Raw genomic sequence first — 22,222 nt, 5'->3', positions numbered from 1 at the left:
CAGGCTCCCATCAGCCATCCACAAGTTCTACATCCTCCTGCTTACCGCAGGGGGCGCTCCGGGCTAACGCCACCTGGTCTGGCGCCAAGCTGACGCTCCAGCCCACTTTGGGCTCATAAACACCCACCAGCACCAGGACAGACCTAACCATGCCCTAATTAGGGAAGAGAAGGACAGCACCCTGGTTCCTAAAGTCTCCCCTTGCTGTGAAAAGCTCTGATGACAACACATATCACATTCCCCCTATAACCCAGACCTGCCTGGGGAGAAAGTGTCTTTAGAGTGGAAACTCCTCCTCCACTCATTGTCCTGCCTGCCCCTACAACTATTTGCAGTTATCAAAGAAAAGAAACTGCAGATTTGGTAACATGACTGCACTTCTAGTACAGTTTTCTATGGTGGCTTTCTGTTGCTGTGACAAATACCTGAAATAACTTAGAAGAAGGAAAAGGTCTATTTTAGCTCAGTTTCAGTCCATGGTGAGCTGTCTCTGTTTTGGGACTTGGAAGCAAAGGGACAGAGAAGGAGCTGGGGTCCTAGTCTCCCTTTCAGCAGCACAACCACCTCCTAAAGGTCGCCAGCAGGGGGCCAAGCCTTCAACACATTTAAGACATTTAAGAGGCAAACTATAAGGAGACTTTTCCTGTTTATTATGAAATGACTTAAAAATTCAAAAAAACGTGCTAATAAATCCCCTAACTCCCCGATCTACAGGAGACCATTTAAACCACAGTCCCATTGCTGCTGACCTTCTTAAGGGAACTTCAAGCCCATGGCTAAGTCTTGAAATCAGAATTGTCCTGAAATTTGAGCAAGCTGAAAGCTGGCAATCAGATCCTGCAGCCTAAAGGAAGCGGGTGGTAGGAGCTTGCATATTTTTTAAAAATGAGGGCTGGGGTGTAGCTCAGGTAGAGCACATGCTTAGCACGCACAAGGGCCTGGTTTTACTCCCCAACACTGCAGAAAAAAATAAGTCCTCTGAGGCTGTGATCCAAATTAGTTGATGCCAATGGGTGTATTCATGAGGACCCGGCTTTGGGTGTGAGGCAAGGGCTCCTTCAGAGAATGAAACCCCGCACCTGTCACCAGAACAAGAATCGCCCTCTGAGGCAGGACCTGCACCACCAGCCTACAGGGGGTTTTTCCGGACATCGATCATCCCCGGGCTGGCCCTTCGTGGCTCCCACCGCGGCTTGGCCAGGGGTCCAAAGTTCCAGGACAGGCCAGCCTCACCCACGGGCAACACCCGCCCTACCAGGCACTCAGCTGCCTCTCGCGGCCTTGGCTCCTCAGGGGAGCACTGCTCCTCCCCACACAGGCTGGAGCGCTTCCACGTCAGCGGTAACGGGGCATGGACCAAGTCTCGCATCTCCTCCCGGGCTCGGGGAACACCGTCGGGGAGCAGGGGCTGCCACGGAAGCTCTGGCGCAGTGGGCTGCAGCCCCTCGTCATGTCCAGGGCCCTGCCTGTTCTCCAGGCCGAGGCTCCTCCTTTCCCCACCTGTCACCAAGAATAGCATGTCCTTGTCAGAAACAGAGGTGGCAGCACTGTCCCAAAGTCTAGCTTCCCAATGCCAATAAGCAGCTCAGGAAACGAACAAGTCAGGGTGGTTCCTAAGTGCCCCTCCAAACCCTGGCATCCCCTCGACCTGGCAGCAGGGCAGGCCTGGGTGGCGAAGGCAGCATTACCCCTGCTCGGGCCTGTGGCACTCCCCATGCTCAGCCTCTGCTTCAGCTCCTGGTTCAGCCACATGTGGCGGCCCAGTTCCTTCTCCAGAGCCTGGATCCGGGCCTCATATTGCCGCCTGCTGTCTGTGAACCCCTCGCCCAGGTGGTCTGGCATGGACAGGCAGGAGGGTGGTGAGTGGCTGCAGGCAGGTGGGCGGCAGCAGCCCTGCCCAGCCAGCCCGGCGCTCACCACGGCCCTGCTGGAGGAGCAGCTGCACGCTCTGTTCGTGCTCCTTCTGCTGCCGCGTCAGCTGGCGGTCCATCTCCAGGCGCTGCCGCTCGAGGGCCACCTCCAGCCAGTACACCAGCCTCTGCTGCTCCTCCAGCTGCATCTCCAGCTCCGAGAAGGCGATCTGCTGCTGGTGCTGCTCTTCCCGGAGCGTCACCACCTGTGCCGAGGCCAGTGGGCTCAGCCTGCCACCCCAAACTGCCCCGGAACCCTCAGCTGGAGAAGCAAGCATGGGCCAAGCTGGCATCACAAGAAGTCACTGGGGCCTCTCTCGCCTCGGATGCCTTTTCCACAGCGCTCTAGGCAGTGGGTTCCAAATGACCAGAGCTGGCCCTGAAGAGGGCACCTTTGTCATCCCTGCTGCACACCCTGCCCAGACACATGCTGCGCTTCTGGGCAGAGCCTCAGGCTGGGACGCTGGACCTCAGGCAGGAGTTCTCAACCTTGGCAGGATGGGCATTTGGGGCCAGGTGATTTGGTTATGGTGCCTGTGCTGTGTGCTGAAGGATGTTTAATGGAACCCCTGGCCTCTACCCCTACCATGGTCACAACCAGAAGTGGCTCTCCACATGCTCCTGGGGGCAGAATCACCGCCAGAGACCCAGTGCTGTGGGCAAGGGCCACCCTGGAGATGGCACCCAGGCTGAAACAGGAAGAGACTGGGTCTGATGTAGCATCTGCTTCAGAGAGGTGAGCCAGGCAGGACAGACTAAGGTGGCTCTGAAATGCCCTTCTGGGAGGAAAACACTTGCCTCAGCAGAGCCTCAGAGGGCAGAGGCAAGGTGTGTGCCAACCCACCTTGTCGAAGTACTTGCAGAGCAGGGCTCTGGTCTCTGAAGACGACAGGTAGCTGAGCTTGGCCATGAGGTTCATCTCACACTGGGACAGCAGGGAGGCTGAGGCTCGCAGCACCCGCTGGCGGCACGTGATGGCCTCGTTCTTGTACTCGATGGCAGCGTCCAGGGCCTCGATGGCCTCATCCAACTGGAACAGTGTCCGCTCCTCCTGCAGGGACAGGGACATGGACACATGTGGCAGAGCAGCATCGGCTTCCTAATGCACAGTCTTGGGCAGACATGCGACAGTCAACAAGCAGCCTGCAGCGTCCCCTCATCCTGAGCATGAAGAGAACATGCCCCTGCTCACTGTGGCAGCAAAACGGACACTTTGGTCACAGCCCGGTAAGTTTATGCCGCCACTAGGGCTGGCTCTCTGCTCAGGGGAAGTGTGCATGTGTGGCCGGCAGGGATGTTAAGCTCACTCCCGATACTCAGCCCCAAGCACGGAGTTGAGAGGCACAAGCATGTGGTCTAACGCAGCACAGGGTATGGCAGGAGCCCAGGTTCCAGCCGGAAGGGAGCCTAGAGTTCAGCAAAGCCGGGGTGTGTCCCAGTTGAGGTGGTGGAGGCAGGGGCAGCAGGGCAGGCCAGCCCCACCACAGGGCCTCCTGCACGGAGGAAACCTGTGTCCAAAGCAGCAAGGCCAGCACCCCGGGAGCCAGGGTGGGGGCTGAGAGAGCAGATGGATGGACGGACGACAGGAACAGAGGCGCCACCTGAACATACCTCGGGCGACAGAAGGCTGCCCTGCCTCAGCTTGCTGTCAATCTCCAGGCGCTGCTTCAGCAGTGAATCCTTCTCCTGGCGCAGGGTGTCGATCTCCCCTCGGATCTGCTGCTGGTTCTGGGCACTGCCCTGCCGAAGCTGCCCACTCTTCTCGGACAGCTCCTTCTCCAAGTGCTCCAGCCGGCTGGACACTCGCACAATGTCCTCATTCAGGGCCTGGGGCAGCACCATCAGGAGTTAGGGAAGGAGCAGGCACCATCCTCAAAGAGGGGACAGAAAGGGCCCAAGCTCCTCACTGTACGCTGGGGGGAACGAGAGTCCCTCTCTGGAGAAGCCCACAATGCACCGCTCACCCTGCAGGAGGCAGGGCTCAGCTCACAGCTCAGGGACCAGAGCATCTGGTAGAGGCCCTCAGAGAAGGCCCAGAGGAAGACACAGACAAGCAGAAGAGGCCCCGAAGGCAAAAAGGGACAACAGGGGCAAGGACACAGCTGGCGGGGGGGCAGTTGTCACTGACATAACCAGATGGTGTGTGATGGGACCACTGGAAATCTGTGGTCAAACCCAGAAGCCCTGACAGGAGCTGACACGGGAGAAAGAGAGGTGCTAATGGCCAGGAGAAGTTATCAAAGCCCAGCAGCACCCCGCTCCTCCTGGACTTCAGAGCACTCTGAGGCCAGGTGCCCTGGTCTCTGCGCACCTGCAGCCCTGCAGGCACCTGGACTGGACCAGGCTTGGGTCTGGTTTAAACATATTCCTTCCAGTCCTCGTGGCAACATCCGGCTCCCACAAGCCCAAGGAGAAAACAGGCTCAGAGGCTGAGCCTCCCGTTCGAGAGGGAGTAAGAACGCCAGGTGGAGCCAGGCCCAGGCCTGCCCGCCCGACTCCAAAGCTGGCAAAGTCTCTTGCTAGCTGCCCATACCACTTCCCAAACCTGTTCCTCCCCGTGCTGCCTGCTCAGGCCCTGTGTATGCGTAGGTGTCTCATGGTGCAAAATAAGTTGTAGGATGCCCCACACCTCACTACCTTTGTTAACCACCCAAAGCCCTAGAATTCTTTTTTTTTTTGGTCTTTTTGAGACAGGGTTTCACTATGCAGTCCAGGCTGGCCTTGAAATTGCAGAGATCCTGCTGCCTCAGCCTCCTGAGTGCTGGGATTACAGGTGTGCACCACCACGCCCAGCTTAGAATTTTTCAGGATCCATGGGATATGGCCTGGTGGCACAGAGTTTCACCTGTCTGGAACTCACCTGGCAAGGACATGACCTAGAGCAGTGATGGTGAAACCTTTTAGATCTTTCAATGTTACAAACAGCCTGCTGCAGCACACATGCCACAGGTTTGCCACCGCTGATCTACAGGTTCCTCATCTGTCTAGAACTCCCCTGGCCGGGACATCACCTAGAAGAACCTCACCTGTGTGCGATACATCTCCTGGCAGAGGCTCGGCTGGCAGGGTTATCACCTGAAGGGACCTCACTGCAGAGACCGCACCCGGCAGGGCCTCACCTGGCTGGACCGCAGGCGCTTGCTCTCCAGCCCCGTCTTCTCCTGCATCAGGGCCTCCTTCTTGGCCAGGATGGCCTCCCGCTTATGCAGCTCCTCCCCCAGCTCCTCCAGCGCCCGCCGCTGCTGCAGTACCTTCTCCATCTCCTGGTCCAGCCACTTCTTCTGCTCCTCGATCTTCTGCAGGGCAGTGGGGAGCCGCAGAGGGGCCTCAGTTCCCCCTCTCACTGGAGGGCTGCCACCGAGGTCCCAGGTGGAGACTCGGGGATCCCTGGGTCCTCGGCCCACCCACCTGCTGCTGCTCCAGGCTGACCACGGCGCCATTGCTGCCGCTGCGCCGCTTCCTCTGGAAGGCCGCGATCTCCTCTGTCTTGATCTTCAGGATCTTCTGCTGCCGCTCATGCTTCAGCTCCAGCTCCTGGTGGGGAAAGGCGAGGTGTGGATGAGACCCAGGGACAGGGCCGTCCAGGGTGCCATATCTTTCTGCAGCCCACTCAGAATGATGCTGCAACTGCCCTGTGAGTGTCCCGGGCTCTCTAGGACCAGCACAGTCTGGACCCCATTATGCAATCATCCATGTACCCATCTCACTGAGTCTCCCCAACCCTGAGCTGCCGTCTGCTCCCCTTTTCCCAGGGAAAAGCACTCAGCTACGCACGTCACTTCCCAAGGTCCCTGGCTGTGCATGGCAGGAGCAGGGCAGTGCACACCCGGGTCCCTGGCCACCTGGGCTCAGCCTCATGGACAGGACAGAGGTGACTCCAGCTGGAGCCTGACCTTGACACCCAACCTTGACCCAGAGCCTGACCTTGACACGGTGCTGCCGTTTGTGCATCTCCGTCTCTAGCCGCCGCTTCTGCTCTGTCTCCTCACGCAGCCGCCTCTGCAGCTGGCCCTGCTGCTGCCGCATGAGCTGCACGTTCCTCTCCAGCTCCTGCAGCCGTTTCTCACTCTGTGCTGACAGCGAGGCCAGCCGCTCCGTGGCCTGCTTCTTCTCCTTCAGCACCTGGGAGCCACACAGTCTCTGCTGGGCCACGCATGGTGCTGCTATAAGCCCAAAACAGTGCCTGGCATTCCCAAGGAGGGGCGAGACCAACAGTGGATGGATGGACAGAGGGACATGTGGAAGGAGAGGACGAGTAGATGATAGGCTAATACAAAGTGGGCATGGCGGCACACGCCTGTAATCCCACCACTCGGGAGGTTGAGGGAGGAGGATTGCCTTGAGTTCAAGGTCAATGAGTTACATAGTGAGTTCAAGACCAGCCTGAACTACATAGTGAGACTGTCTCAAAAAACAACAAAAAACAGTAATACAACAAAATCTTAATACTATGTCATCTCCAGTACCCTGTGTACATTAAAGCATCCTCACAGGACTGAAAAAGTGTCATTATCCTAGCATGCAGATTAAGAAACTGAGGCACAGAGCAGTTAAGGAACTTGACCGAGCTGGGAGGTCAGGAGGGAGTTGGCACCACTGCTGGGGGCCAGGGAACAATGGCTGAGCATGCGCAGGCTCCATAGTGGCTTGGAGCCCAAGACCACCTGTCTTGGTCCCAGGGACCCTGACTGGGAGGCCACAGCCACCCACCCCTCCTGAGGCCCCTACACAGACCTGCACCTGGCTCTGGGCCGCAGCCACCCTCTTGCGAAACTCCTGGAGCCGGGACCGCTCGCCGGCATCCTGGGGCTCCCTGCCCTCCAGCTCCCGCAGCTGCCTCTGGCCCTCACTTAGCTCAGCCCGCACCCGCTCTGCCTCCTGCTCCAGCTCCCGGATGCGCTGGCTATGCTGGCGGTTCAGGGCCTGGGCCGCCTTCCCTGGAAGACACAAGGGCCACAGAGGCACAGGCGGCCCCTCTCCCCAGGGGACCCCCACAGCCTTGGCCCAGCAGGTCCCCCCAAGGGCCTGTTAGCCACGAATACCTGGGTGTTACCAGCCTCCCCACCAATAGCACCGTGCCCAGTTAACCTGATACACACCAGATATACACAGAATTGAACCTGCGTATAATTAAGCATCTAGAGCTAACTCCTGCTTGCACAGGAGAACGTTAGCAGAACAGAACAAGTTACGTGACAGCGTGAGAACACAAAGAGGCAAACGCAAGACATGGGGTCTGGCACAGCAGGCGACTGTGAGGAGGCGCGAGGAGGGGACTGCAGAGCCCCGAGGAGCAGTACACCCAGCACACCACACAAACCAGCTGCAGGACATGTCGAGGAGCCCAGCATCTGAGCTTGTGCACGGGGCAAGAAGGTGACCCAAGTATTCGGTGGGGAGCATTTGTCTGGCATGTACGAGGCCCTGGGTCCCACATCCCCAGCACAGCAAAAAAAGGAAAAAGTTGTTAGGTGTGCTGAGAACAACACCCACAGTGTTAGGGAGGTAGAGATGAAAGGACCTGAGAGCTGGGATTTGCTTCAAAATACATTAGCAAGGAACAAAGGGAGGAGGGAACAAGCGTGGGAAGTTCTGGTCACTGCGAAGTGTCCCTCTTCTTAGCCATTTGTTTGATATGGATAAAAAGAGAGAATTTGCAAATTTTATAATAAATTCACAGGGGCTGGGGATTTAGCTCAGTGGCACAGCGCCTGTCTGGCAAGCGCGAGGTCGTGAGTTTGATTCCTGGTACTGGAAAAAAAAAAAAAAAAAAAAACCAATGTGGCTATAATAAATTCACAACTATTAAATAAAGAGGCTCAGGGCCAGGGATATAGCTCAGTGCCCTAAGTGCCTGCCTGGCAAGTGCAAGGCCTGAGTTCGATTCTCGGTATCAAAAAAAAAAAGAAAGAGGCTCAAAAGGTCACTACCTAAAATTGTCCCCAGGTCTTTTGATCATGTTACCAGTAGCGGAGATGGCATGATTTGGGGACACTGGCTCCTTAGTCACACGCACTGTGTGCTCCTCAGGGCCAGTTCTGGGCCCAGCAGGATGCCAAAAGCACAGTGGGCACTGGATAAATAGCATGTACTGCTTTCTAAGAATTATTCTGAATTAACGTGTTTCACCCTCACAAATACCGTATGCAGTAGGTGCGCTACTATCCCTGTTTTAGACAAGAGAACGCTGAAGCACAGAGGGGTTATGCTATGTGCTCAAAGTCACACAGCTAGAAGAGATGTGCTTCCCACCCCGCTCTCCCACCCCGCCCATCTGCCCCTGCTCCACAGGGCAGTGTGGGCCCCTCTCTAAAGAGCTTGGGAGACGCGGCGGGTGGGAAAGCACTCTCACCTGTGCGGACCAGCTCACCGATGAGCTCCTCCTTCATGCGGATGTTGATGGCCAGCTCCCGGATCTTCAGCTGGGCCTGGGCCAGCCGCCACTCGGAGGCTGTGGCTGTGGGGGCCTGGCGGATCTGGGTCAGGGCCCTATTTCCACCAACTGCTGTAACAGGCACACTGTCGAGGTCACCCCCCACACACATACACAACCAAAAGCAAGGGGCAGGGACCAGGGGCCACCAGCCCAGGATTATGGAGGGGCAAATGGAGGGGCTCCCTCTGCTTTTGCTCGGCTTACCTCTGGGCCTGCCGAGGGCTGCATCTAGCTCTCCGAGGTGGAGTTCCGGGCCCTTCGTTTCTGGGGGGCTCCCCGGCCGCACCCCTGCCCTCAAGGTACAGTTGCTGATCCCACTTCTACAGGGCAGAAGCAGGAGTGTACTGCTCCCTGCCCCACCCCAGCCTGGCCACCTTTCAGACCCCCGGGGCACTGTGACCCCAGCATGTTAAGTCTGGCAGAACAGAGACCAGGGCCAACTGGGGGACGGGCACCACACCCTGCGTTTGAAGTCCACACACAGCCCCTGTCCCGCTCTCCCTCAAGGCTGGTGAGGGTCACATAAGTGAGGTCATCTGACATCCAAGGCCTCCCCACCGCTGTGCCCATCCCGCCCAGCTCAGGTCAGTCCTCGTCAGCTCAAGCAGGGCCCCCTCACCTCCGCAGGTGCAAGGTCTGCCTGGGCAGCTCCCCCTCCTCCTCCTCCTCCTCCTCCTCAGACGCAGCTGAGGAGCCACTTCCTAGCTTGTCCGCCTCAGCCAGCACCTCAGCTCCAGCCTCCCTGCCATCTGTCACCTGCTAGGGGAGCGTCAGGGTCTCAGGACAGGCACCTCCACAAGTCACTTTCTACCCAAAGTCTGTCCTATGGTGCTTCCTGCCCTACACACCCTGCTCACGTCCACCTCCCCTGGCCCTGCTCCCCTCGGAGATCCAGCTCTAGTGGCCATTAGGAAGGCACCCCAACCTCCAGCTGGGGCACCAGCTGTCCCCTCCACTCTGCCCCCTCCCCTACACAACCTTCCTGGCACCCCTGGCTCCTCAGGTATCAACTTACACTTTCTAGCTTGTGGACAGGTCAGCCCCACCCAAGTCCTACCTCACCAGCAATGTCCTGCCAGAGTGGAGGGAGCTGGACAGACAGCCCAGGTCCCCTCAGACTTTAGAGCTATGATAACCTAGAACTGTGAGTCAGGACAGGAACAGACTTTGTCTAAAAGGTCCCAAGTGTCAGAACTACGAGCAAGAGACCAAGACAGAACAGCTGGTCTCGTGGGCGGCCAGCTTTCCATCTCCAAGGGACTGCTAGCTGCCCATCTGGTGCCAGAAGTCAGAACTTCCTCCGTCACCTCCTCACTCAGAACCTCCAGCTACCCCACAAGGCCCAGAGGCACTGCATTCTTCTGAGAAACCCCACAGTCACTGACGTCGTGGTCCTTCCTAAAGATACCTGAAACAGGCATCTTCTATTTCATAGCTGGTGCCACAGAGACACAAGTGAAGGACCCTGCTAGAGCCTGACCCGTCCAACGGGGCCCAGCAGCCGCCCAGCCTCACCCCTACTCACCTCGCTCTGCTGCTCAGGGCCACCTTCATCTCCAGGGAGGCAGGCAGAGGGCACCATGGCTAGCACATGGGCACGCACACCACCCAGAGGCGCCGTGTGAGGCCTTGGCACAAACGGCCCAGAAGACAAGCCCTCCAGGAGCCCCGGGGCCCCCCAGCCAGGCCGCACCAGCTCCAGCCGCAGCCGCAACTCCACCATCTCCTCCTGCTGCTCCCTCAGCCGGTCGCTCTGCAAGACACAGCCAGGTGCTGATGGGACGGGGATGCCGGGGATGCTGGCCAGGTAGGCGAGTGCAGGAAACCAAGCCTGAGTCTGGGAGCACCTGGCCCCCAGGATGAAACCTGAGGACAGCCCAGCACCCCAGGTCACTCCATCTGTCCCAGACCCCACACACTGCACTAGTTTAGGCTCAGCTCTGCCCCGCCGGCACATCCTCACCACCCTCCCACAGCGCCAGGCGCACACTGAGCAGTTGCCCAGCCCCAAGGTGGCATCCTGCCCGCTCCTCAGGTTGCCATCTCCCCCCTAGCAAGGAAACAGGCACAGCCACCCAAAGTGCCTGTTCCTTGCTCCTGGTGTGCACCCCGTCTCCCTACTGCCCTCCACGTACCACCCCCAGGTCCCCACACCAGCGACCCCGCTCTCATCCTGGGACACCTGACAGATCTGTCCTCTGCTCTCCTGCACTGCAGCAGCCCGGCCCCACCTGCAGCTTGTACTGCTCCATAGCGTCCTCCAACGCTGCCAGGAAGTCTCTGTTTTCCTCCTCCAGCCGGGCCACCTGGCTCTGCAGGGCCAGGAGCTGCAGTGCACCACCATCTTCCTGGGGAACATCGAGACAGGTGTTGTGGGGGGAGATGCAAGGCTCCAGGACGCCCAGGTCCTGTCTCTGCCCTCTTTCTCAGTTTCACGCACTCCTGCGATGCAGTTCCAGACTCGACCAACTCCACTGGCCTGAGAGTCTCTCTGTAAGCCACGCGGGCCACTCCTGTCACTCCTAACTTCTTTTCATTAATATCACTATCATGCTAGGCATTTGCTACCCCTCCGGCCCTGACAACACCCCCAGGACAGATGCAGTACCAGGCCATCAGAAGTGACTGAATCTCCAGTGTGTTCTGCGAAAGAACATGAGGCAGAGGCACAGCTGGATGGCTAAAGACCCTCTCCCTTGGCCCACCCACACCTGGCCCTCGGCCACCTTTTGCCCGCCAGGCCCCTGCGCCGCCTGGTCCTCGGTCGAGGCGCTCTCGATGCCACTGTCGGGTCCTGAGGCGGAGCTCAGGGCGCTGCGCTCGCCCTCCACTGCACACAGCCAGTCCTGCACCTTGCGCGCTGCGGCGTCTGGCAGCCCAGGCTCGGCCTGCAGCTCGCGCAGGAGGCTGTAGGCGGCGCTGGTGCGCGCCCGGTAGCGTGCACACTCGGCGCCCAGGCGTGCGCCTGAGCAGGTGGCGGAGGGGCCCGGGGCGCGCCCAGCGCGGTGGATGATTCGCGTCTCCGAGCGGTGCCGCGGGGGCCCTCGAGTCCTGGCCGTCGCCTCCTCAGAAGAGCGCTCGGCCTCGGGCCGCCAGTTGACCGTGGGGCGGTTGCGGATGTTCTGCGCGCGGCTGGCGTAGTTGAGGGTGTTGAGGGTCTCGTCAAAGTCGGAGGAGGAGGGGCTGACGCAGGCGATCATCACCGTCTTGGCGTTGCCGCCCAGTGAGTCCTTGAGGATCCTGAGGGCCCGAAGGAGAGGCGTCAGGGCCCCAGCACCAGGCCTGGCCCAAGGGCCAGACCTAAAGTGCTGGATGTGGTGGTCCATAACAGTATCTCAGCACTCTCAAAGCCTGAGGCAGGAGGATCACTGAGTTCGAGGCCAGCCTGGGCTACATAGAGTTCAAGGCCAGCCTGAACTGCTATTATTGAGATCTTGTCTCAATAATAAATAATAAATGGCTAAAGATGTAGAGCAGTGGGAAGGGTCTGGCTTCAATGCCCAGTACACTGGCGGGGCTGGGGGTAGAGGACATCCTGGGTATGGCTTCCTATGCACACAGACCTGGGTCAGCATCAGCCAGTACACCCCAGAAGTCAGGAAAAACCCACCCCTACTGGCAGGCTCAACAGCCACCACCCCTAGGCAAGACTTGGACCAGCCACCTGGTGATCTTGGAGTCGCGGTAGGGGATGTGGCTGCCTCGGCGCTGGGGGTCCCCCAGAGCGCTGATGACGTTGCTGAGCGCCAGCAGGCTGCTGTTGATCTGGATGCTCTCCTTGAGCCGCTCGCCAGTGCTGCCTGTCTTGAGGACCCTCTCTGAGCCCGCCAGGTCCACGAAGTGGAACTTAGAGACAAGCAGCTGGCCCACAGCTGGTCGGGGCAGGCGGCTGGGGGCCCGGCCCCGTTGCTCCAGGGTCACCGTGAAGACGGTGTGGGATCGGCTGGAGAGGCGGTTGAGGTGCGTGGCACCTGTATGCCGCGCGGCGTTGCCCACCTCCAAAAGGCTCAGCACCTCGTCCAGGCCCTCCACGTCCACCTCCTTCACCCCACACAGCACTGTGGGTACAGAGGGCAGGGGCAGCCTGGCATAACCAGCCAGGGAGGCTGGCCCAGCAGGGGTGGCCTTGCCTGCTTTTCTAGACCCAGGGGCCCTTCCTCTTGCCCAGGAGGTCCTGCCCATTCTATTCTGGGCTTGGGGACTCTGGTTTCCCCCATGCCCATTTGAATGCCTCTCAGAAGCACACACTGAACACGCTGAAGGCAGGGGAAAAAAGCAGACCATCTGGGGCTTGGTTTCCCTGGGGAGGTGCTGCTCCCTCACAGAAGAGCCACCCACTGCAAGCAGATGAGGCCTCCTCAAGCCAGATGCCCCGCCCACTCCCGTGTACAGGGGACCCCAGCTTCCTCACCAACATTCCCGCGATCGTCCTCCCGCAACTGGATGTCCCGGCTGGCGGTGCCCACCTCAAGCAGGTCCCGAAACTCCTCCTTGTACACTTCCAGGTAGGACACGTGCACCAGGCAGTCTAGCAGGTCATTCTCATCGATGAGCTTGAAGGCCTCAGCCATGGCCCTTGGGATGATGCCCTGCTCATCCTCGTGCAGGGAGGCTGAGGAGAAATCACAGGCCTCCTGCCACCACGCCTTCAGCTGGATGTGCCCAAGACCCCTCGGCTCCTGCCAGCAGCTGGCGGTGGGGCTCCCACACGGAGAAAATGGGCAGAAGCCAGGATGGGAGGGTCGGCCTGAGCTGGGCATCCTCCAAGACAGACAGGCAGAATTATAGAATTCAAGAGTTGGAAGCAACCTCTCCTACTCTTTTCATGATGTGGGCATTCCCACCACTCCATTCCTAAGACCGGAGAGATGAGTACCCTTGGCTTGATTTCACCCCAGGACAGGGAATCCTGTCCAGGAAATCTTTGCTCCTCACCTCCAGCAGGGAGAGCAGGGCCAGAAATCTAGGAAAATACTGAGGCCCCTCCAAGTGGGCACAGGGGCACACTCCAGGTGACTCACCCACACTGGCTTCCCCTATGGTGTACGTCTTCCCGGAGCCCGTCTGACCGTAGGCAAAGACAGTGGCATTGAAGCCCTCAAAGAAAGCCTCCAGGAGGGGCTGCACACAGGCCTGGTACACAGCCTCCTGCCCCGCATCCTCCGCCAGCACCACATGGAAGCCAAAGTGGCGGTCCCGCCCCAGGGTGACTCGGCCCCACTCGGGGTCCACTTGCAGGCAGCTCTGATGGCCATGCAGCAGCTCCTTGGGCAGCAGCGGGCGGACACGCAGGGCCACCTTCACAGGGGCCTCCTCGGCCCCTGGCGGCCTCTGGGCCTCCAGCCCCATGCTGACGGAGGACGTCTCCAGGACCTACAGAGAGAAGGAAGGGTCTGCCATAGGCACCTGTCCCATAGGGCTAGACTCACCCTGCAGGTGACCTGGAGCCACATCACACAGCTCCTGTCCTTGGGGAATTGGGGTGGGGGCAGTCAATGCCCAGAAACCCTCTATGCCCAACCTGGTGCCCGAAGGCTGTGAGAACCATGATGTGGTGTTATACCACAACAGCTCATGGCTCCCATCTCTGCAAAATAACACGCTGGCTGCTCTGCTTGGAACTCGGGGGCTTCTGTGTTCCTGCTGCACCTTCCGCTGTGACCTCATCTCCTAGAACACACACACACACACACACACACACACACACACACAGCACCACAACATACCAAGAAACTGCTTTCCCTACCTCCCATTGAGTTTCTCAGTCTGTCTTGTCTGTCCTGTCACCACAAACCTGGCTCCACCTCACCTTCTAACAGGCAAACAGATCCTTCAAGACCGAACACCACCAAATCCTGCCCCTCCCTCTCCCAAACTTCTCCCAAGTGCACCTGCTGCTCCCCGTCCTTCCCCCAAGCTCTGACCTTGCTACTGACATCTTGATGGGAAGATTTTGGCCAGCTTCCCTCCACCCCCTCCAACAAAGCAGCCAGGGGCATCTTTTAAAAATGCAAGTGCAAACTCCTGCTCACCCCCTCCACAAAGGGCTTCTTGCTGCCCTTAGGATTCAAAACCTTAACAGAAAAACGTGCGGGGGTAAGCTTTAAAACAGGCACTCCCACCTCCTTTGCACCTCTGGGACCCCTCGTCTAATGCGGGGTGTTACCCAAGTCCTCATCCCTCTGTTCCTGGGCTGGGGAAGCTCCTCGGCTCCGTTCCCACCACCAGGACACACGGTCCCTTGGGCTGCTGCCCCATCAGCAACCGACTACACCGATGCGATTGCCAGGTTAGCCGCTGTCCCCTCCATCTTCCACTCTAGGAGCTGGAAGGCGCTCTTTGTTCTCTCTCACCAGCACAAGGTCCAACAGCGCCCAATATAGAGCCATGGATTATCTTCATCCAAGGGATTATACCCACCCGCCCTCCTCTTACACCATTTCCAGCCCCCAGTCCCGCACACAGCAGGACTCCGATATGGGGATTGCCAGAGTGCTTGCACTGAGTAACATTCCTACCCCACCGCCCTTTTTTTTTTCTTTTTGAGACAGGGTCTCCAAATGGCCAGGTTGCGCAAGCTGGGCTCGAATTTGCCATCCTCCTGCCTCAGCCTCCCAGAGGGTTGAGACTCCAGGCTACGCCACCACGCCCTGCAAATACCGTATTATTTACAATCGAGCCTCTTGGCACGTATCACTGTTCACTCTTTTAGTCACCAGGTCCCTGTTGGGTGGTGGCCCCGGGCTCAGAGCGTCAACTCTGCCTCGCGCTTCTGAGGTCCTCCACCCACCTAGGGCCCAAACAACGCCGCGGCGCTATCCTGCACCCGGGGCGGGGGCTCCCGGGGGCGGAAGTCACGGGGACCCCGCCGCCAGCTCCTGGCCAGGCCCGCAAGGCCGGGCGCACATTCAGGGATGAAGGCGCCGCTTTCCCGAGCGAGAGCAGGGCTGGGGTGACCTCGCGCCGGCCAGGATCCCAACTCCGGAGCCACGCGCCCAGGCCCGGATTGGGAGCGAGCGTGCCCCCGGGCCCCCGGCCGTGCCGTCGCCCCCCACCCGCCGGGGTCCACACCCACCTGCCCCGGGCGAGCGCGGGCCGGGCAGTCAGGCTCCACGCCCTAGCACGGCGCGTTCCGATGCCGTCACTGGGACCCCCGCCCCCCAAGCACCCCTCCTGCCGCCCGCAACCCCGCCTGTCCGGGCACAGGGGGCGGAGAGAGGGAGGGGGAGCCCCGAGGCACCGCGAGGCAGCGAGGACGGGGCGGGGCCTCGGCCGGGGCGGGGCCCGGGAGGTGGAGGGGCGGGGCCCTTGCGGGGGCGGGGCTCTGGAGGTGGAGGGGCGGGGCCTCGGCGGGGGCGGGGCTGGAGAAGAAGCCCCAGACTGCGTGTCCTGGTTTCCTAAAGTCAAGTCGCCAACCCCGACGCCCGCTCAGAATCCCTTCCTCATCCACCTCTGCTTTCCGTTCTGCGTGCCAAGCCGTCCTCCGTGGGGAAGAAAAACAAACCAGCAGAAACGTCCATCTCCCCCCATTAGAAAATGCTTCCTCACTTCCACACTAATTTCCTCACATCCTAGCGTTTCTGAAGTAAATTGCGTCTTACAGTCACGGTCAAGGGACACTTGTCACCAGGAGAGGCGGGAAAGTGTTACAGAGGTGTCCACGTGCGGCCCGGGGGTTGTTGGCTTTTTTTTGCCGGGGCGGGATTGTTTGTGAGGGGAGCACCGTGTGTGGTTGGTTTTTAATTAAATCTGAAAGCAGCTCAGTGGCTTGCCTAGCTCGCCAAAAGCCCAGCGTCCATCCCCAGCACCGCAAAAGTAAGAAAAGAAAAGGGGAGGAGAGGGGAGGAGAGGGAAGAGAAGGGAAAGAAGAGAAGCACTCTGGAAACGTTGTTTGTCACTTAAATATCGCGAGAGAAACGGCTCTAACGCAGTAGTGAAATTTAACGTGCACATACAGTAGTCAAACGCAGGTCACAAACAGGTAGCATAATTAAAAGCTACAAAAACTGCTGGCGCTCTTCACATACATCTACAGTAAGAAACCCCTGGCCTCAAGCCGCAGAAAGCACAATTTGAGAAGAGCTGGGAGGAGGAGCTGAGGATGCCCCACCCCAAGGCAGGTAGAGTCCGGCGCCTTCCTGCCCTCCGGGTACTCCCGGGCTCCTTCCTGCCCTCACCTTCGGACACCAAACATCCAGAGGACGGATCTGAGGATCAAGGGATCTTTCCCTACACAGTTTTCCTTCACATCTCACATACCACACGTGTAAACCTGTTCCGCCCAAGCTAATCACCAGCAAGGGGTTGGCATCTCTGAGACTGGCTTGCTGTCCCCAAGCAAGACAACCTGGAGACTGGGATGCCATCCACAATCACATGATTTGGGGATCATGAAGACCTTAGTTCAGGTACCCCATGTCTGTGTTAGAAGCTGCAGAAGCGGTGGCACTTCCTACAAACAGTAAGAATTCACTTAAGGGGAAACAAGAGTGCAAGTATGCCGAATGTGGTGGTGCACACCTGTAACCTCAGCGTTTGGGAGGCTGAGGCAGGAGGATCACTGCAAGTTCAAGGCCAGGCCAAAAAAAAAAGAGTGCAAATACTTGGGAAGTGTAGATACAACCCCATTGCACTCTGACCCACTGGAGAATTACACTATTGGCAACAATACTCAGCCTGAACAGGAAGGGCACAGAGCCAGCTGCCACCAGGAGGACCAAATGCATTCATTCCTGTAGACTCTGAGTAATGAAACTGAATGCTAAACTTGGACTTTTTATTTTTTATTTAATTTTTTTTTTTTTTTGGAGTCAGGATCTTCCTATGTAGTTCAGGTTGCTCTTGAACTCACTATGTAGCCCAGGCGGGACTCAAACTCATAGTGAACCTCCTGCCTCAGCCTCCCGGTATTGGAATTATGGGCAGCACTACCACACTGGCTGGATCTTTGTGTGCATAAATGTAACAAAATGTGATAGACAAAACACGTCAGAGTTATAATTAAAATTATAATTACGTTTGTCGCTAAGAGAAAATCTGAACAATCCCTCCAGCTTCATTTGCTCTTTTTTCTCTGCAACACTGGGAATTGAACCCTGGGCCCCCTCTGTACTAAGTAAGCACTGACTGAGCTACATCATTGGCCCTTTTTGTTACTTTATTTTGAGGCAGGGTCTCAGTTACTCAGGCTGGTCTCAAGCTTACAATTCTGCCTCAGCCTGCTGAGTAGCTAAGATTACAAGTGTATGCCACCAGGCCCAGGTTTTACTTGTTTCTGATTGACTTAAAAATCACTAATTTTGGCTGAGCCATAATCCCAAATTTGGGAAGCTGAGGCAGGAGGATCACTTTGAGTTTGAGGCCAGCCGGGGTTACTTGGTAAGTTCAAGACCAGTGTGAACTACATAGGAAGTCCCTTTCTCAAACAAAACAAAACAAAACTAAACTAAATTTTAAAAGCAGACAACCACAGCCAGGCATGGTGACACATGCCTGTAATCCCAGCACTCAGGGAGGCTGAGGCAGGAGGGTCACTGAGAGTTCAATACCAGCCTGGGCTACAAAGTAAGCTCAAGACCAGCCTGAACTGCATAGTGAGACCCTGCCTCACTACGACAAAAAAAAAAAAAAAAAAAAAGCAAACAACCAAACAGGAACACCAGATATGAAAGGAGGAAAAAGAAGCAGCACCATAGTTCCTGGAAGATCTCAGCCTATTGCAAGAAAAGGCATGAATTTTCCTCCCTTTATTAGCCTGGCTGTCTCCCTCATCATTCCCACCCCCGTGCTCCCTGGAATCGAGGCACTGCCTTGTGAGCGAACTTCCCTCCTCTCCGTTCTGCCAAGTACAGCCTTTCTTCCGCCCCAGCACTTCTCTCTCAGACATGGTTTTCCTGCAGGCTCAGCCTCCAGACCTGGGTTCAGTGACACAATTACAGTAATTAAGCTGTGGAGAAAATCAAAGCTCTTATGCTACAGTAAACTTTTCAAAGAATTGTGTGGAGTTCAAGTCCATTGGAACTATCACTATGAATTCCTGACTCTAGAAGCACCTTTCCCAGCTCTTGCCACGGATCTGTAATGTGTTCATGTCTGTCACCAACACCCACACGGGACAGTCCGGCACGTGCACGCAGGCCAGCGTCCAAATTCTGGTCTTTATCTCTATCCCCCATTAAAGTAGCTGTTTCCACATATTGGGTCAAGAACTGGATTTTATTTGCTTGGGGAGGGAGGGTCAAAATATGTAGATGGTTCCCCCCCCCTACTAGAAAGTGAGCCCAGGGCCCTTGTACTGAGCTATATTCTCAGCTCCTTTTTAGTTATTTATTTTTTTCTCCTTTTTATTTTGAAACAGGATCTCACTAAGTCGCTGTTGCATGGCCTAGGCTTGAATTTGCAGTGCTCCTGTCTCAGCCTCCCAAGTAACTGAGATTGCAAGAGTGTGCCTGTGCCTAGCAAGATGCTTTTAAAATGTGTGTTATGGGCGTGCAAAGACAAAGATCTCAACCAGTCAATATTAAAAGAGCAAAGAATAATCATAAATAATTAAACTAAGTTGAGTCTGTAGAAATCCCTTCTATGGGATTTGGCAAGCTGATTTTATTACCTGTGTGGAAAAGCAAAGACCTTGCGGGTGGGAGGGCACTGCCCAAACAGATAGGAAAACATTTGAAACTATTGTGTGAATTGCACAGAAGCAGACAGGATCCGTGACCAGAAGCTAGATTTATGACAAAGCTGGAGGGCAGGTTAATGTCAGACCATCAGACTGTACAATACGTCAGGCAGAACCTGGTATGTTAACTCCAGCTAGATGCAGAAAAACATTACCCAAGCATCAGATGCAAAAGTCAGAAGCTTCCAGGGGACTTCCAAGAAAATTCCTAACACTTTTTTTTTTTTTTTTACTTTTTTTTTTTTTTTTTTGGTACTAGGAATCAAACTCAGGACCTTGCACTTGCCAGGTAGGTGCTTATGCCACTGAGCTATATCCTCGGCCCTAAAAACCTGGGATCAGTAGTCAAGAAGTATGTATGTATTGACTACTGATCCCAGGTTTTGCTGTATAGTTCAGGCTGGCCTTGAACTCACTATGTAGCCCATGTTAGATTCAAACTCATGGTGATCCTCCTGCCTCAGCCTCCCAAGTGCTGGGATTACAGGTGTGCACCATCATGCCTGGCTTTCCTAACACTTTCTGCGTATTCAGTTAGAGAGAAAAACTCAAGCAATTATAAGCAAAAAAATTATATTCCCTACTTAAATCATTCCTAAAAAATTAAATATAGAAAACAAAAATATTAGAAAAAAATACAAGAGAATATCATGATAACTTCATGATTAGGAGAAGTTTTTTTATTTTGGGGTTTTTTTAGGAAAAGTTTTTAAAACATAACTCAAAATGACAAAGCATGAGTGAAAAAAGAAATGATAATGCAACTAAATTAAAACTAAGGGACTGTAATCCCAGCACTCGGGAGGCTGAGGCAGGAGGAGCACCATGAGTTTGAATCTAACATGGGCTACATAGTGAGTTCAAGGCCAGCCTGAACTACACAGCAAGACTTTATCTTAAAAAAAAAAAAAAAAAAAAAACCTAAGATCTCCTGTTTATTGAAAGGAATTGTGAAGGAAAAGAGAAACTACAAGCTGGGAAAATAGTATGTGACATGAATAGCAGATAAAATATTATTATCCTTTATCAGATAGAAGGCACTAAGTCACCTAGGCTGGGCTTGAACTTGCCTCACCTTCCTAGTGCTGGGATTATAGCTGTGCACCACCATGCCCAGCACAAATAACCGTAAAAATATGGAAACGACTCAAATGCCCATTAACAAAAGATTGATGTAGCAGAAGCTGCAAGCTGCCCCTTCCTCTGGGGTCTACTTCCCCTCCACTTAGAACTCCTGATTTTTAATTGGCTGCATAACCATTGCAAATAAAAAGTATATTTCCCAAGCCTCTTTTTAGCTAGGTGGGGCCGTGTGACTAACTCTTTCCCAACAAGTTATAAGCAGAACTGTGACTGAGTTGGAGATGCATTTTATAAGCTGGAATTGAGGGCATTATGGTTATATCAAGATGTCCCCCAGGGCTGGGGATATAGCTCAGCGGCATAGCACCTGCCTTGCAAGTATAAGGTCCTGAGTTCAATTCCCAGTACCGGAAAAAAAAAAGCTAGAAGATGTCCCCCAAAGCCTCATGTGATCATGGAGGTGCTATTCTCCTCAGTGGATTGGTCCAGTGTGAGTTTATAGCTCAGGGTCTTGTTAAGAGGTGGGTCGCAGGGGTATAGGCTGGAGGGTGTATCTTCACCCCTGTTCTTTCCTTCTTTCTCTGCTCCTGGACAAGAGCAGCTCTCCTCCACCAAATAAATCTCTCCTCCTTTAAACTGTAGGTGTTTGATGTTGTGTTCCAGCGATGAGAAAGTTTCAAAGACAGAGGACAGGAAGTGTGTGTTTGGTAAGGGTTCCTGGGCTTTCTGGAGTGAGACAGCGGCTTCCCTAGGCCCTGAGCTACCAAGGATACTGAGTGTGAACTTAACTGAGAAGGCTCATCACACAGCGCTGGCTCCTGGCTCAAAGATCCCCACCAAGCCTACAGCCAGGGAAGCCAGCGTCCACCATGTACGGAGCTACTTTGTCCTTGTTCCTGGCAAATGTTCTGAAATGCCGTGGCTCTGGCTTGGGGGGCCAAAAAGTGACTTTTACGATGTACTGCTGTATTCTGTTTACTGCCCCCCAACATCCCTGCCAAGGTCCAGGCCTGGGTCAGGATCCAGGCCTGGCTAGCAGGTGTGTTACCTGCGCAGTCCTGTCCAGGCCCCAGCGCCCATGGGTGCTGAGAGGGCAGCTTTCTGCCTGTTGGAGCACAGCTTAGCAGGAGCAGCCGTGGAGCTATGAAGTGGGCGGCTCGGAGTGTGTCTTCTGGAGCCCCAGGAGAAAGCAGCCTGGATGGAGGAGGCCAAGGCAGGCAGGTGCTTCCCTCTGCATACGCAGGCTTGATGGTATCATCCCGGGAGCTGCCACTGGGTGCTGTCTCTACAGCCCTGTCACATCAGCTTCTGAGGGAGCCCCCTCTTGCCAGACCCTCACCCTCACCCTCAGAGAACTGCTGGGCCTGATGAGTACAATGGGTGGTGCTCATGTCCTCATACATGAGTCCAGCAGCCACCCATGTGGCTGTTCCCGGAATCCTCAAACTCTAAAACCATGCATTGAGGCCTGGAACTCACATCCATGATCTGCCAAGGCCCCAGCTTTGGTTTCAGGAAGCTGGGATTTCAGGTGTGCAACAGAGAAGTCACCGAGAAGGTACTTGTGGGTCTAAGGGGGATCTAGCAGGCACAGGTGCACATGTGGATGCGTAAAAGGGTCAACAGATGTGTCATAACTGTGCAGACAAAAACAACTAGAAAAATAGGGTGTGGTTCGCAAGGCCACTTGGTATTCTCACTCAGTATTTGAGATGCACACAGTCTCACCCAGCATGTCACGACACCATGGTTACAAACGACAGTTTACCCATCAATACAGCCACACATGCACACGAGACTTTTGAAAGCTTTGTGATGCTGAGGATGGAACCCAGTCTTGCACATGCTAAGCACACTCACTTTCATTGAGCTACACCTCCAGGCCTATGTGAGACATTTTTGAGCAGAACATTTATTATACCACTGTAGCAAAATGATTGAGAACAACCTAGAAGTCCCCCATTAGGTAGCTGGTTAAATTAAATGTGTACAACCATATTGTGAAATTAACATTGAAAAGAGCGAATGGGGTTTATGATCCTGGTACAAAGGATTGTGTGTGTGTGTGTGTGTGTGTGTGTGTGTGTCTGTGTACTGAGAATTGAACCCAGGGCC

General features: G+C 55.7%; 1 protein-coding gene across 3 annotated transcripts; it reads right to left on the bottom strand.

Annotated features, from left to right (window-relative positions):
• Positions 1-627: 627 nt before the first annotated feature.
• Kif7 (kinesin family member 7) lies at positions 628-15,594 on the bottom strand. Of its 3 annotated transcripts, none has more exons than XM_013512554.1 (19): positions 15,422-15,594; positions 13,368-13,719; positions 12,758-12,958; positions 12,011-12,404; positions 11,073-11,586; positions 10,578-10,694; positions 9,872-10,099; positions 8,966-9,105; positions 8,551-8,666; positions 8,263-8,412; positions 6,645-6,847; positions 5,835-6,032; positions 5,319-5,444; positions 5,030-5,206; positions 3,522-3,737; positions 2,755-2,961; positions 1,918-2,116; positions 1,689-1,835; positions 628-1,500 (listed from the first exon to the last, which is right to left on the bottom strand). In XM_013512554.1, the coding sequence occupies exons 2-19, from the start codon at positions 13,693-13,695 to the stop codon at positions 1,130-1,132; spliced, it is 4,032 nt and encodes a 1,343-aa protein (XP_013368008.1). In that variant the 5' UTR covers positions 13,696-13,719; positions 15,422-15,594; the 3' UTR covers positions 628-1,129. The 3 variants fall into 3 exon arrangements, with proteins under 3 accessions (XP_013368008.1, XP_005381605.1, XP_005381606.1); XM_005381548.2 differs by having other exon boundaries at positions 8,263-8,415; positions 15,422-15,593; XM_005381549.2 differs by having other exon boundaries at positions 8,263-8,415; positions 8,966-9,102; positions 15,422-15,593.
• Between the last annotated feature and the right edge of the window lie 6,628 nt (positions 15,595-22,222).

This window comes from Chinchilla lanigera, unplaced genomic scaffold (genome assembly GCF_000276665.1).
Source record: "Chinchilla lanigera isolate Chin_1 unplaced genomic scaffold, ChiLan1.0 scaffold00015, whole genome shotgun sequence".
NCBI classification, from domain to species: Eukaryota; Metazoa; Chordata; class Mammalia; order Rodentia; family Chinchillidae; genus Chinchilla; species Chinchilla lanigera.
This window is presented reverse-complemented; position numbering and strand designations above follow the sequence as displayed.

Excerpts from the sequence above, each read along its gene's own strand:
- Kif7 (XM_005381548.2), bottom strand. The coding sequence starts at position 13,695 with ATGGGGCTGGAGGCCCAGAGGCCGCCAGGGGCCGAGGAGGCCCCTGTG. Across the intron at positions 10,100-10,577 it reads TGGAGCAGTACAAGCTGCAG|AGCGACCGGCTGAGGGAGCA; the intron begins GTGGGGCCGGGC and ends TGTGTCTTGCAG. Across the intron at positions 1,501-1,688 it reads TGCCACAGGCCCGAGCAGGG|GTGGGGAAAGGAGGAGCCTC; the intron begins GTAATGCTGCCT and ends TCTTGGTGACAG.